This window comes from Eptesicus fuscus, chromosome 2 (genome assembly GCF_027574615.1).
Source record: "Eptesicus fuscus isolate TK198812 chromosome 2, DD_ASM_mEF_20220401, whole genome shotgun sequence".
Classification (NCBI taxonomy): Eukaryota; Metazoa; Chordata; class Mammalia; order Chiroptera; family Vespertilionidae; genus Eptesicus; species Eptesicus fuscus.
The window spans coordinates 71,153,788-71,169,688 of NC_072474.1; the positions used below are offsets into that span (position 1 = coordinate 71,153,788).

The following is a 15,901-nucleotide window of genomic DNA, read 5'->3' on the forward strand; positions in this document are numbered from 1 at the left end:
AGACATACTAGATCAGTCTCACAGGTGCTGTGGTCCTATTGGGGTTTAGCAAGTTATATTGGTGCACCCTCGGGTGTGGGAAGCACTACTTTGGGTGAAAAGGTACTGGTGGGTAAAGGAGGTGGGAAGAGAGAGAGAGAGAGAGAGAGAGAGAGAGAGAGAGAGAGAGAAAGAGAGAGAGAGAAAGATGAAAAAGTATTGAAATTTCTAATTGAAAAAGAACATAAAAAACAAAATCACAGGTGGCCCTGGCTGGGTGGCTCATGTCCAGTACACCAAAAGGTCTGAGGGTTCGATTCCCAGTCAGGGCACATACCTAGGTTGGGGTTTGATTTCTGGTAAGAGCGTGTAGGGAGACAACCAATCTATACTTCTGTCTCTCCCTCTCTTTCTCTCTCTCCTCCCTCCTTTTTCCTCTCTCTCTCTCTCTAAAAATAATAATAATAATAATAATAATAATGACATTAAGTTTTAGTTGGTGTCATCTCTTACATGGACTATTCCTCTATAATCTGGATAGACTAGAAAATAGAGAGTAGAATCAGTCCAACTCAGTGGTTAAAGCGTTAATCAGGATGTCAGTTCACTTCTCCTCAAAATGTGTGACAAGGAGCAAAAGAGAGTGTCTATCAGCTGATCCTCCTAAGAAAGAAAGTAAACACTCCCAACATGCACTGAGGCACAGGGAGTGGCTCAGGTTTCTGACATTTCCCTGCGGTGGTGAAAGGAAGTAATAATTAACTAACAAGATTCTTGGGCTTGATGACCTTGTGTGAGTGTGAGTGTGTGTGTGAGTGTGTGTGTGTGTGTGTGTGTGTGTGTGTGTGTGTGTGTGTGTGTGTGTGACGCCCGGGAGCAGAGCCCCAGCGGTGTGCAGGTGAGCCTTGTGCACCCCTCCTCCCACACTTGGCTCGGACCTCCCGGACAGGTGAGTGAGCGCTGACTTTCCGACAATCAGAGTTTGTGACCCAGCAGGGGAATGAACTGTCGCAAGCAAGTTCAGCCCAGCAGTTAAGGTAAAAAGGTTCCTTCTGCTCTCAGTGTAACAGGTGAAAACGGACATTACTTTTCCTCTGGATTTTTTTTTCAGAATGCTCTTTCCTGACCAAGGTGTGCCTGTGAGGAGAGGGGAAGGAGGGAAGAAGAGGGGGGAGGTATGGAGGTTAGTGTGGCCACCGAGCCCCTCCTCCCTTTGCTTCAGGGAAATCGCTCAGTGAGCACTGGACCTGGAATTGTGCTAACTCTCCAGGGATACCGGACTCCCGGCATGCCATCGTCCTGTCTCTGAGTGTTCTTGTGGTTACAATGTTGTATTGAATCAGCTAGCGTGGAAGGTATTTTAAAAAGAGGGTTCAAACCTAGCCCATTTGGCTCAGTGGATAGAGCATCAGCCTGCAGATTCCTGTCCAAGGGCACGTAGGTGAGATCGGGTCAGGATGCATGGAGGAGGCAACCAATTGATGTGTCTCTCACATGATTTTTCTCTTTCTGTGTCTCCCCCTCTCTTCCACTCCCTCTAAAAATCAATGGAAAAGTACCCTCAGGTGAAGATTAACAAAAATTAAATAAACAAATAAAAGGTTCAGTCAGCTAAGCTTTTGTTTCCACAAAGCTACAGAAATGTAACCCCCCCCCCCAAAAAAAAAAATTGCAAAGGATTTCTGATATAATTTAAGACTGTACCAAAAAAATGAAATAAGATTCATAACTAATTACATGGGAGTCCATGAGTTAAGGATAACATTCTGAGGCAGGAGAGCCATAGGTTCAAGTCCTGGCTTTGCCACTTAGTATTTTATTCCATAGCAAGTGAATTAGCTTATCTAAGCCTCAGTTTGTCATCTCTAAAAGTGAGCATCCTAACAGGAGCTGCCAATAGGGCTTCAATGGGAACTAAACACTGAGCAGGCATTCTATAAATGCTGCCTCCTATTAGCATGAAGAAACACCCTGCTCTGCCGAAGGGGCCAGATCAGGAAGCAGGAGCTGAGCAGCGGAGACCAGACATTGTGGATCCAGGACCTGTGAGCAGGTGGCCGGTGGGAAAAGTATTGCCTTTCTCAGTAGCAATGACATTCCCTGGCTTCTTGCCTTTTTTCAAATAGAGTAGATGGTGGCGAGTTCAAACTTATTTGCTACTCAATCAATTTTACTTTGGAAAAGTCACATGTATATCCATCTGTTATTTCAAAAACTAAAGTATAATTTTAGAAGGAGAATTTCACACAGTCCCATCTTGTGGAACCCATGATCGTGTCTGAGTTTAGTAAAAGAGATTGCCCCTGGAATAACTTGGAGAAAATTAAACCATAGAGTCTACCACCTTACATTGTAGTACATATTGTATTGTTTGTATTGAAGTGATGTAGACTTTCATTTGTGTTGGTGGCCAAAATATATAAAAGAATGATACCTATTTTTTTGTTGGCTGTTGCCTCTTAAACTTAAATTATAGGCAAGGCACCTTATTTTAAGAAATTTTATTTAAAGGGAACTTTTGTTAATATTGCTGTTAGTGTTTTTTATAGAGATTTTTAATTTTTTTTTTAATTTTTGAGGGGGGTGGGGCAGACATTGATTGGTTGCCTCTGTATGTCCCCTGACTGGGAATCGAACCCGAACCAGCCACCTTTCAGTGTAAGGGACAATGCTCCAACCAACTGAGCCGCATCAGCCAGGGCAACATTGCTGTGAGTTTTATTAATGTTCATAACTTTGAGGAAGACAGACTTAGTAGCTATGACTAGCAAAGTATTTCCATTGATGAAATGTTCTTTTTATTTCACTAATATAAAACATTTAAGTGATTTGTAGTCAATTCTATTCATCTTTTTGTGTGTGTGCGAATGCTGATACTATCTGAATTTGTAAAGTTTATTTTTTTTAATAATAGTTGTTATGCAATTTTATATTGGTCATATTAGTTTCAGGTATACAATAGTGATTTGACATTTTTATACCTTACAATGTGACCACCCCACTATTCTAGTAATCGTCTGAGTCTGTCACTATGTAAATTTATCACAGTAATATTAACTATATTCCCCTTCACCTTTTTCACCCATTCCTCCAACCACTTCCTTCTGGTAACTATCACTTTGATTTCTGTTTTTATGAGTCTGCTTTTGTTTTGTTTTGTTTTACATTCCACATATGTGTGAAACTATACAGTATTTATCTTCCTCTGCCTGACATTTCATTTAGCATAATACCCTCTAAATCCATTAATGTGTCATAAATGGCAAGATTCAATTCTTTTGTTTAAAAAATATTTTTTATTGATTTCAGAGAGGAAGGGAGCAGGAGAGATAGAAACATCCATGATGAGAATCATTGATTGGCTGCCTCCTGCACTCCCCTTACTGGGGATTGAGCCCACAACCCAGGCATGTGCCCTGACCAGGAATCGAATTGTGACCTTCTAGTTCATATGTTGATGCTCAACCACTGAGCCACACCAGCCAGGCCATTCCATTCTTGTTTATTGCTGCTTAATATTCCATTGTATATACAGGAGTGGGCAAAAGTAGGTTTACTGTTGTTCCCGTGGACAAAGACATAAATGTTATGATTATTGCAATAGTGAATAAACTCTGTTTCCTGTACTCACTACTACAAATCTACTTTTTATCCATTCATCTATCAATGGACATGATTCTTTTTTCAAATTGTAGAGTTAAAATTCTCCAATATAATTATAATTGAATATGGACTGGAGAATTGTGGATAGAATTATAAAACCAACCAAACTGAACTTGACTACATTATTATCCTCTAGAGTCTGAGTGAACTTAGTGTGGTTTAATTAAAAACTTATAAGAGTACTAAATCCATTTAGAATAAATTTCACTACTGGTATTTACTAAACATTTTTCAAAGCAGAAATATGCTTTTACGCTGAGTAGATATTGTTAGTGTTAGGGTCGCCGAAGGAGGAACACAGGAGGCCAAAGTGGTAAGGGCTTATAAATTTATTAGTTCATCTGGATACAAGGTGGATTGAGCCCCCAAAATGGTGCCAGCACCCAAAATGGGGAGTCAGAAGTTTTTAAAGGACTCTAGGCGGGCTTTTTCTGGGTGGAGAATTCCCTGTGCAGGTCTGGATCCTGGAAAGGTCCAGCGGGGAGAGATAATGGTCTTTGCAAGTGGAATGTGGTCTTAGGAAGTGGAATGTGGTCTAAGCGAAAGGGAATGTCCTTTGTGAAGTGGCCTGAAGGTCATTTCCTAGGGGCGGGGTATCGATTCAATTATTTGATCAAACATAACTGTTAGAACTTCTTAAACCAAGTTATTTGATTTTATTTCTTAATAGGCATATGTCTCAACAATGTACAGTGCCATCAATTAAAATAAATCTACTTAGTTATATTTGAGAATAACTTACTTGAAATTAACTTATTTAACCACATAACTGTAGGTAAATCTTCCTTGTTCAAGTCTGTTTTAGTATACATGTGTTTTTCTACTATTTCTAATGCATATAACATTTTAAGATAGACTATTAAATGCTTTTGGAATGGGAAGAGAGAGACAACCAACAGTGATTAAGAAAAAAATAAAATTTCAAATATATTCAAAATAGTATAACATATATGTAACATGTCTTTTTAACATGTAATTAAAAGATTTACATCTGATATTTGTTTTAACTCTGTAAAATAAGAATCATATTACACTTTCATTTGAAATAGAAATCTAATGCTAATAGTCAACTTACTTGTATAGAATCATTGGTTACAAGGTGGTAAGGAATTTAGGGTTGTTATAAATACATGGAGAAAAAAAAGAAAAAGAAATACATGGGCTTCATAGAAAAGTTTAGATTTTTAAAATATATTCAAGTATGGGTCAATTGAAAATACAGCCTCTGAGAAAGAACTGTCTTCTGAATATTTTCTGCAGCCAAGTCCAGGGTTAGAGAGGATTAGGCCCTGTTACAAAATTAAACTTAGGTCTGTCAGAGCTGTCAAATACTATTTAGTGATTTCATCCCTTCATAACATCATCTCAAGTATAAAACCAATATTTCAGGTGTCTTCTTTTTAAGTGATGAGGGTACTATTTTATTAGCTGAAATGATTAAAGACAACTTTTCATCAACATCATCCCAGGCCTAGTAAATGGAGCTCAAGAGAAGAGAGTCTCCCAATTCTTTTGCAGCCAACATAGGAACAGGCAAGATGAGTCATGATGCCTGTGAAGCCACCTTAGAATGTCCTCTTGGAAACTTAGATGAAGTAGAAAATCCTTGAGCTGTGCCACAGCAGCAATTCTAGAAGATGTGTTGGCAGACCGAGCAGCTCCCTTCTAGACTGTGGGCTGGCGAGATTCGTTGAATCCTGACATGGCTTAAAGCTAGCCTGCTTCTTCTACTGCTCTTGCTTCCCTCACTTCCCTGAGGACACTCTGGGAAGAACAAGGCACATGGTCTTAGCACTGTGTAAATATGAAATGGACTATTAAAGGCTTGGCATTTCAAATTGGATTCTACTGGAACTGAGAGCACTGACATGGTCACATCGACGTCTGGTTGTTTGATCCACATCCTGTTTAGTGCTGTCTTAAATTCAAGTACTTTAATACATTTTTGTTTATTTCTATCTTAAAACAAACAACTAACTGCAATGAATATCACTTAATGAAATGATAGTTTAAATAACCCAACTCTGAACTTTTACCATCTCTGCAAATGAAATGCATTCTTTAGAAAAAATATGGAGACAAATGTTTCTCACAAACCATACTTTTCTTGACGCTTTTGGATAATGGATAGAATTATAGGGTGTTTTTTTTAGATAATTATATATAGATCTTTTCTTCTCAACTTTATGAATCCAGGTCAGAGCTTATTTTCTTTATAGCTTTATTTTGGAGCTGAATACATATTTTCAACTTTCTATTGCCTCTTCAAGCCAAAACAATAATTTAAAAAAGAACTTCAAGTGTACCACCTTGAATATAATCTTATTTAATAATCGAAATATACACTTGTTACTTCAATGTGTTATGTTTTTTATAATTTTTATGGTGTATGTTATATATTTTTTGCATACGATCTTAAAAGTGGGTATGAAATAAAAAAGAACATAACTATCATTCAACTTCAAAGCTCTCAATTTTAATATTATTTGAATATGATTCCCCATATATTAAATATATTCATTATTTTGCGTATGTTTTATCTATATGCTTGTATATACATATATACTCACTCTGAGTAATACAAAACTAAAATAAGTGATAATTCTGTTCGAAAGGAACAAATAGTCAAATTAAGTAAAATAAAATATATTACTCAGAAAGAGAAAGAAGTAATTAGAAAGCTGCATATATTTTCCTGTGAAATGGCAGGAAAAATTTTCTTTGGCTGGGGATCCTAGGGAAGTTAGACCTGTATTTTTTGTTTTAGTTCATTGTAAAATTATGACCATCTTGACACTGTAGACCCACTGGCCTCAGGCATAAGGGACTACAGCTAGAAATATAGGCTATACTTCCTGTGGTTAGTACGGATGTGGGTCCAAAGAAGGAGCTCATGAAATATTTGTTGACTATACAAAGGAGTGAACCAAATTTTCCACTTTTAAACAGGTAACCATTTAACTAATCCATGCTTGGGCACAGGAAGGTCACTTAAATGAGTGGTCCATTTGAGTTCATTTCAGCTTGGATTCCCCTTCCCCTTCCCTAAATTCTAGCAACTGGTCAGTGAGGGCAAACCCACATCTAGGCAGGATACAGAGCAGAGGGAGACAAACCACTGGTGCTCTCTCATGTTCTCCAGTCTCTGCTGCCCACACACTCAGTGCTCCCATGCTGCCTGCTCAAGCTTCTGACCTGTCTGCCTGCTCAGGTCCATTCTACTTGGTTAGTCTCTTTCCTTCCCTATTGAGCCACCTAGGCCTATGTGACCTTAGACCTGCCTAGTACCTTCAGAACTGTTTATTTCTCCAGAACTTAATTGCTGACCTATCTAATTGCTAATTGTTATCTTTTGAGCTCCACTCTGTCTGGACAAAATAAAAAAAAATAAATAGCCACACTTATTAAATGAGTAATCTTATTGCATACACAATCTAAGTGAATAAGCTCTGGCCCCAAGACTGAAGAGCCCTCCCAGTAAAGTACATAGATTTATAACAATTGCTTTCCTCCTCAAATTATAGTTTATTATGTTCTATCAAAATAATGGTGAATGTCCAAAGTAAGAACTCTAGGCTTCTATATAATTTTTTTCTGTTTTCATAAATCCTCTCTATCTCTGCTAATCATAGCCTCTGTGATCATCCTCTTAAGCCTTTTGAGGAAACTAGCTTAAAATCTACCAAGTCTTCATCATTTAAAAGATATTCACAAGAGCCCAACCAGGTTTTAATTTGTTATGAATCATGGTTAGTGGAAATGGAGAGAGAAAACTACCTGAATTCATAGATCTATTTATCACTTCAGCAATCCTATACAATAAAGAGCTAATATGCTAATTAAACCGAACAGCAGAATGACCATCCGGATGACCTTCTGGACGAAGCTGAGGCTTCGAGGGCCAAGGCAGCCAGGACTGTGAGGGCTGAGCCCCTTGCATGAATTTCATGCATCGACCCTTTAGTGAATAATAAAATGAGACTTCTACCAAATCAAAGTTTTACCTTTCTGGTATCTAGACTGTTAGAATATTTTGCTTAGTCAATTTTAGATTCAGATATGGTCAATACTATTTCTTATTTAATTAGTATATACTGTCTATGAACAAAAATTTATGCTGTTTTTATTTTCTTCCCTAAATTCCATTCAATTGTCTGTCTTCCTAAGGTCAGAGCTTTTGAAATTCTCTAATCCCATCTGAAATCTTTTGCTTTGGTTCAGCATAGATCACCAGTTTACAAGCCTGTTGTTTGCCACCCTTAATGATGCCTTAGCTATTTCATGAATATAAACAGGAATCTTCTGCAATGATTCTTTAGCCCATCACTGTCTGTTTTCACTTTGTGACTCTAAGGGGCTTCCATCTTGGTTCTTCAGTTCAAAATATGTCCAACTTCTAGTCTCAGCTAAAATGTCATTTTAATTCAGGTCTAGAAAATGTTTATAAATAATTCTTAATCCTTTGGGCCATATCTGCAACTTTAGATTCAGTTAGTCACTCAACAAATATTAATTTAATTCCTTCCATTTTCCATGCAAATTCTAATATTTGGATGTACACAGGCAAATTTTCAAAAGCCCTTATTGTAAGAAACTAGTGTTGTACTTAAGGAAGACAGACAATGTAAATAAATAAGATCCTTTCAGATACTGATATGTAACTAGTTGAAAATAATGTAAGAGTGACAGAGACTTGCTTACAGAAAGCCTCTGAGAGAAGAAACAGGGGCTGGGATCTGCATGATGTGGGGGATGCTCCAACTAGGAGAAGCAGCAAGTATAAGTCCCTGAGGCAGGAATGAACTTAGGGGGTAATTGAAAACCAGAAAGAAGGCCAATGTAAATGATATAGATTCAATAAGGAAAATAATAAAGGAAGTGAATACTGAAGAGATTGACAGGACCTCATGAGTAATCACAAGAAGGTTATATTTTATTCTAGTTCATTCTTGCAAGTCTTTGCAAAGTTTTAATCATAGGATGACAAAATCTCACTTGATCTTTGAAATTGCCGTTATGCTGTGTGAAGAATGGAATGTTGATCATCATGTGGATGCAGGGAGACCAGTCAGGAGACTGATGAGATAATCCAGGAGAAAGATGATGGTGGCCTGGCTCAAAGCGATAGCTTTGGAAATAGAAGCTTTTGAGTTCAGGTTACATATGGAGATACAATCAATAGAACTTACTTCTGGATTGGAATCTGGTTATGATGAAAGAATTAAAAAAATAAGACTCTTAGTTTTTGTGCTTAATTGGGCAGATAGAGAAGAATTGTGGAGGTGGGAATTCTGGAGCATGGGAGAAAGTCAGTGGTTTTGTTTTGGCCAGGTTGATATTGAGATGGCTGTTAGACATCCAAAGAGAGTAAGTACATAGTTGAGCCCAGCAGAGAGTCTGTGCTGGAGATTAATTCAAGTATCTGGAAGAAAGTGTAGATAGAGAGGATGGCCAAGGACATTAAAAAGCCAGCATTTTGTGATTCTTAGAGAAGTCAGCAGAGGAGGCTAAAATATTGAAGCCAATGACACAGCAAGAAAATAAGGGAGGGTTGTTGTGATTACTTTAAAAAGCCTTAAAGATAAAAGTGTTTCAAAAGGAGAGCACAATCAACCTTGTCAAATGCTGCTAAGAGGCAGAGAAAAATGAACTATTGGAATGTAGGAGGAGAGGTGCAAGGAGGGTAAATTAAAGGAATAGATGATAACTAATCTGGATTCAGGAGGGGGAAGATAGTGTTTCGACCTCAAGGTAACCATTGGAGAAATCTTATAGGGTGCATCAGTAACTTTTCTTTGTGGGTGATTAGAATCATAAATCTAGAGGTAAAACTCAGGTTTTAGAAACAAGAGCAAGGACTGTGTAACCAAACAACCCAGGCGAAATTCTATGAATGAGAAAATGAGATTTATAGGGCTCACGGAGTGTGCTGTGTCTCTGTCCCAAGGGAGCCTAAAATACCTCATGTAGTTTTTTAAAAAATTATATTTTATTGATTTTTTTACAGAGAGGAAGGGAGAGGGATAGAGAGTTAGAAACATCGATGAGAGAGAAACATCGATCAGCTGCCTCCTGTACGCCCCCTACTGGGGATGTGCCCGCAACCAAGGTACATGCCCTTGACTGGGATGGAACCCTTCAGTCCGCAGGCCGACGCTCTATCCACTGAGCCAAACCAGTTAGGGCTCTCATGTAGTTTTTGACCTACAGAGTTAATTTGCCCAGTTTGCTGAGCTGCTGACCCTTGGGGCTTGAGTCCTCTCCATGATATGGAGAGTTCCTCTAAATAATGTGCTATCAAAGAGGATGACATTCCCATCTAGAGGAACACATTCTTTGAGCAAGAGGATATGAGTAGCCAAGACATAAATCAATAATAACAATACAAGGTCAAATGCAGAAAATGGCATCACAACAGTGTAAATAGGCTGTGGGATATTTGATAAGGTCAAACCTGATCAGGGACTAGAAGGAAGCAGAAATCTGGACCTGCAGTGACAAGGGCCCTCTTATACAAAGCAACTGGTAGAGCACTCTGTGGCTTGAGATTTCATTAGACTTGAAGGCCTGGTGTTAAAGAAAAGCTTCAAGTTTAAGTTTGAAAAGGTAGGTTTGAGTGGAATTGCAGAAAGCCTGAATGTCAGGTTAAGGGACATGGGCTCTATTTGCTTTGCTAAGAATGAGATACCAGGAAGGTTTGTGAACAAGAAGATGAAGTGAGATCAGAATGGTAAAAGCATAATGGGAAACTCGTCAACTATTCAGCTTAGAGACTATTACAATATGCCTGATGAAATGTGCTCATAGCTTTCAAAGAGATGACAGAATTTCAAACTAACAGTGTGCTATAAGGAAAAATATGCATAAGAAATGTGAGAATAGCTTTTTTTGTGGTTTTTTTTAGTTTAGTTTTGTTTTGGACGGCTAGTCTCCTGGAGAAAGAAAAACATGAAATGTCTTCCACACACCCTATCCCAACAAAAAAATCTGATTCAGAAGAAAAAGAAGGAAATCCCTCCCCCTCTTTTTTAAATAAAAAATTCATCTTTTCTCTCCAGCCTACCTTTTTATTCTGGCTATATTCCTTTCAATTCTGTAGGCTTGAAGCAATGGAATGACTAGAAATTATTATACTTAAAATCTCTGGTTATACGTTAATGCCATTTATATGACAACCTAAAGGAGGATATTATTCATGTCTGACCACAGTTTCCAGAGCCTGAAGGAGACTTCAGTGATGTTACATCACTATCAACCCTGCAAGTCCGAGCTTGACTTTAGCTGCCTGAAAACTTAAAATTGTGTCTGCAGGAATGGGCAGGGTTCAGCCAGCTTGTTTTTAATTTCTGTAATAGGAAGAATATGTTTCCTTGCACAGAATCTTACAGGAGAAAATTCTTTCTAGAAATACTCCAAAAACTTACCAAATTGGTCAATTCTTCCTTGCATTGGGCCACTTATTCTGAAGTTTTCCAGTTTACCTAATACAGTTTTCTCTTTTCTTCATACCTCCAGGATCTCTTCTCTACTGTAGCTATCTTGTATTCCTATGTTGCCACAAAAGTTTAGCAAAATGCCTCATTTGGGACCCTAGAAGCCTTTGGGATTTAACATCTTCTTAAAGAAAATAACACGGGGCTGCTAAGTAAGCAGAAGTTTAAAACTGACTGATATTTTTTCCACAAGTCTCTGGAAATTTTATTTTAAAATATAATAACAGAAGACTTCTACATTTTTTCATAAATTTCTGGAGATTTTACTATAAAATATAACCAGAAAGTCTTCAGAAACATTATTCTAGCTGGGCAGAATTTTTCATATGGTGTCTCATTTTTTCTTTTTATATTTATCAATAAAATGTAAGCTTTGTGGCAGCTTCAAACACTCCAAGCATACCTGTGCATTTATAGAGGGATGGAACAAGAGGATAACTTTTAAATCACGAAAATCTGGTAGTATTAGAACTGTGGATAAATTGAAAAATGAAATAAAATCCTTAGAGTGTATTCCAAATCAAATACTAAAAATTCAGAAATAAGATTCTTTATAATAGTAGTAATGCCAGATTTGGATATTCTGAGTACATTCCTTACCAGGAGTATAGCTAAGACAGCCATCAACCATAAAGTTATTATTATCATAACTTTGATCCAAGATTCCACTTATAAATTTGCAAATCATTAGCATTTATCATGGGCCGACATTGGATTTTGTATCCTAACTTTCCTACAACTATGCTCTGCCCTGATTGCCTTTCTCTCTCTGTGTCTCTCTATCCCACAGTTGCCAGTTTCTCAAATTGATTAACAAGGGGAAGACCATTTGTCAAGTTAATATGTTTGTGGCTTATCTGATATTTCTTCATATGTCCTCTTTATCATCTTTCATTAGAGATTGTCAAAATTAAATTGTTTGTTCCTCTTCCTTTACTACTATGTTTCCTAAATTATATGAAGAAAACAATTTTCAGTTTAAAATGAAAGATCATATCAAAAGAGACAAAATAGATTTTTCTCAAAAGCACAGATTGAGTAATTAGAACAGAGGAAAACATCTAAGAATCTTAAAACTTAAGTAGGTTGGGGCTTGCAGGAGTGGGCAGAGAAGACAACACATTATTACTTGTTCCCAAAACAAATTATGAGCAATCGTGAAAAAGAGCTTTGGAGGAGGCCATTTAGAAACTCACTCAAAGGGAGTTGTAGTTGATCTCTGAACTCTAAGCTTATTTTCTTACAATTGAAGATTTTGCAGAACATCTCATGTATCCTCAGTATTAATTCCCTTAGACATAGAAAACATCCTTGAAAAGAATCTTAGCATGGACTAATTTATAGAAAATAAAATAAAAATTAATGTATATAACCTTTTCCAAACTGCAAAAATGTTGGTGAAAAGGAAACAAAGTAGAGGCCTTGAAGATATTCAGGCCGTGCTTCAAATGATCTGCTCCGTTACTTACTGAGAGTTTGAAGTGGAGGCAATAGCCTGCATACCTTGCTGGGATAGATGGTCGCAGGATTAAATGAGAGAAGGTCTATAAACTGGCTCACCTACAGAGTGTAAGACACATGGTAAAAAAAATATATTCTCTTTCCTTTTCTCCTCAACCCAACCCTCATGCCCATACATGAAACACTACTTAAACACTCCTCTTCCCCAAATACTTTTACACACTAGGGACACAACAAGAAAATTCAGTTTAAGTCAGAAACTGATTTCTGAATGCATCACAGGTGCATGCCATTAATATTATTCTAATGTTTTAGGGTATCCATAGATGACCTCAAAAAGGGAGGAAAGATGACTATGATGCCCCACCAGTACTCTTCTTGGATCTTCGTCAATGAGAGGACATTCCTTACTGGGTAACTGTATATCTGTCTTCTATGTTATTCTAGTTGCCAGTCCTTTGTAGATTATACCCGGCACTATATCATTCTAAGCATGATATATCATTCACAATATCAGTAATATGAATCACCAGTTGAGACATTAAATAAGTTGAAGAAAGATGTTCCTACAGACTGCTAAACCATAGCCTTTCATGGAACAATCACTCATATTTCATAAATGGTGGTCTAATTTTACTAACAGCTAAATTTTTATTTTAGCCATTGGTACGATTCTCAGGAGCCCAACATAGGGTCTCCTGTCATCTCCTCTCTCTCCCTTGTCCTCAGGACACACTTCATTTTCACTGTTCCCCATTAGGTAATACAATATATGGCCAACATCCATGGCTATTTTCTTACACATAGTAAATAGCATCTTATGTTGCTTTGGGAATAATAAAGTAGAGATTTAAAAATTATTAGAGAAAATATAAGAACTGAACTTCACCGAGCTAGAGCATGTCTTACAACAAGGAGAAACAAAGCCAAATAAATGAGGGAGGGAAGTGGATGTAAATGATGCAAGAATTGGAAATAGAAAATCATAGGGAACAAATATGATCAAAAATGGAATTAAAGCCCCGTGGAAGACAGCATGAAGTACAAGAAGTAGGAAGAAGACATAAAGTACAAGATAGTGGGTTCATTCCTCAAATACTAACTCCCTGTGGACAGGTACTCTTCTTGATCCTGAGCACTTGGCAATGAACCAAACAAAGCCTTTACCCTGATGGGTTTGCCTTCTAAAAAGGAATACAGTAGTCTCCCTTTATGCACAGTTTCAGTTACCTGCAATCTGAAAATGTTAAATAGAAACTTCCAGAAATAGCAGTTCATAAGTTTTAAATTGTTCACCAATCTAAGTAGTGGGATGAAATCTCACCATCCCACTCTGTCGCACCTGAGACATGAATTATCCTTTTGCTTAGCATATCTAGGCCATATAGGCTCCCTGCCCAAAGGCTACTTAGTAGCTGCCTCAGTTATCAGATCCACTGTCAGGGTACCACAGTGCTTGTGTTCAAGCAGCCCTTATTTTACAATGGCCCCAAAATACCGGATTAGTGCTGCTGGCAATTCAGATATGCCAAAGAGAAGCCTTCAGTAAGCAAAGGTAAACATTCTTAACTTAATAAGGAAAGAAAAAATTTTTATGCTGAGGTTGCTAAGATTTATGGTAAGAACAAATCTTCTATTCATGAAATTGCCTATTTTATAAATTAAACTTTATTATAGGTATGTATGCATAGGAAAAACATAGTATGTACAGGTTTTGGTACTATCCACAGTTTCAGGCATCCACTGGGGGTCTCAGAATGTATCCTCATGGATAAGGATGGACCACTGTATAGTCAGTATGTTAAGATAAATGAGTAATGATATATATTATTAGATGCGGAAAGGTATGAAAAATAAAAATAAAGCAGGAAAGGGAGTACTGAGTGCTGGGAGTGGAGAGCAGGCAGGTGAGATTTCATATAAGAAGCCAGGGAAGTCCTCAGTGAGGAAGTAACAGAATAAAACCCAATGGAGGTGCACAAGCAAGCTGTGTAGGTATCTGGCTGGGAGGATCCAGGCAAAGGGGACGGCAAGTTCACAGATCTAAGGTAGGCGCATGCCTGTAGGGGCGGAGGAAGCCAGTGTGGAGAAGTGAAGTAGGAAGGACAGTAGAAGCTGACGTTAGAGACATAATGGGGCTAGACAAGGAGGGTCTCATAGGCCATTTTAATACTTCATCTTTCCCACCTACACAATGAGAAGCTATTGAAGGATATTGAGTACATGGGTGACTGGATCAGTCTGGCTGTTACGTTAAGAGAAGAATGAAGAAGAGACAAGAGTAGAAGTGGAGAAACTATCCAGGAGCTGATAATATTCCAGGCTACAGATGATAGTGCCTTTGACCAAGGTGGCAGCAGTGGAGGTAGGAAAAAAAAAAAAAAAAAAAAAAAAGCTTTCCTGAAGGTTTAGATGTGGGGTGTGAGAGGAAGAGAATAAATAAGGATTATTCCAAGGTTTTGGTTGAGAAAAATGAAGTTAAACTTTTCTGGTTTTATAAAGATTATAAATGAACAAGTTTGTGGTAGATCAGGAGTTCAGCCTAGACGTGTTACATTTGCAAATGAGTAAGATCAGCAAGGGAATAAGTATAAACAGAGAAGATTCCAGATCCAAGGTTGAAAAGAGTGAAATGAAGTAAGAACAATAGAAAACAAGGAGGCAAGGAAGAAGTATATTGGGTGGAGACTGAATAGAGAGGAAGAGCAGTATATATTTACTATATTACCCATTACATATATGTCATATATATTTACTATATTACCCATTACATATATGTCATATGTCATATGTCATATGTCATATATGTAATGGGTAATATAGTAAATATATACTGCTCTTCCTCTCTGTTCAGTCTCCACCCTACAGGCACGTGCCTACCTTAGACCTGTGACACCACTTTGAGATGTCAAGATAACTGAAGCATTGATGGACATACAAGGAAAAGAGGGAAATTGAGGAGTTGGGAAATTTAACTGAAACACTGACAATGAAGGTCAGAGAACATAACCTCTACAGAAAGGTCCTAGAGACTGGTCAGAGATGTCCCTGGTAACAAGATGAGCATTGTTGAGAGGAGCGAAAAGATGACAGGTTGGGAAGAGAAAAAGGTAAGAAAAGGTTTGAGTGATCTGCAAGATTAGCAGGGGGCAAATTAGTTTCAAGGTAGGTAGATGATGGAGAAGGTGAGAGGTTGTGACTAAAAAGTAAGAGGCTCCCAAGAGAATTACAGGAGGCAAAGAACGGGATGAGAGCCCAGGACAGCCCCAAGAAGGTCCCCCTACTACATTTGCCTCCTCCCAAAG

General features: G+C 37.8%; 1 protein-coding gene across 3 annotated transcripts in view; it reads left to right on the plus strand.

Moving 5' to 3' along the window:
* The first annotated feature begins 833 nt into the window (after positions 1-833).
* Positions 834-15,901, plus strand: part of RASSF6 (Ras association domain family member 6) — a 55,142-nt gene continuing 40,074 nt past the window's right edge. The window contains exons 1-2 of one of the 3 annotated variants that reach the window (XM_008160891.3): positions 834-928; positions 12,912-13,010. In XM_008160891.3, coding sequence (XP_008159113.2) covers positions 12,946-13,010 — 65 coding nt within the window. In that variant the 5' untranslated portion in view covers positions 834-928; positions 12,912-12,945. Of the gene's footprint in view, positions 929-975; positions 1,017-12,911; positions 13,011-15,901 lie in introns of those variants that run through there. The other 2 variants (XM_028138123.2, XM_054723488.1) reach the window with 2 other exon arrangements.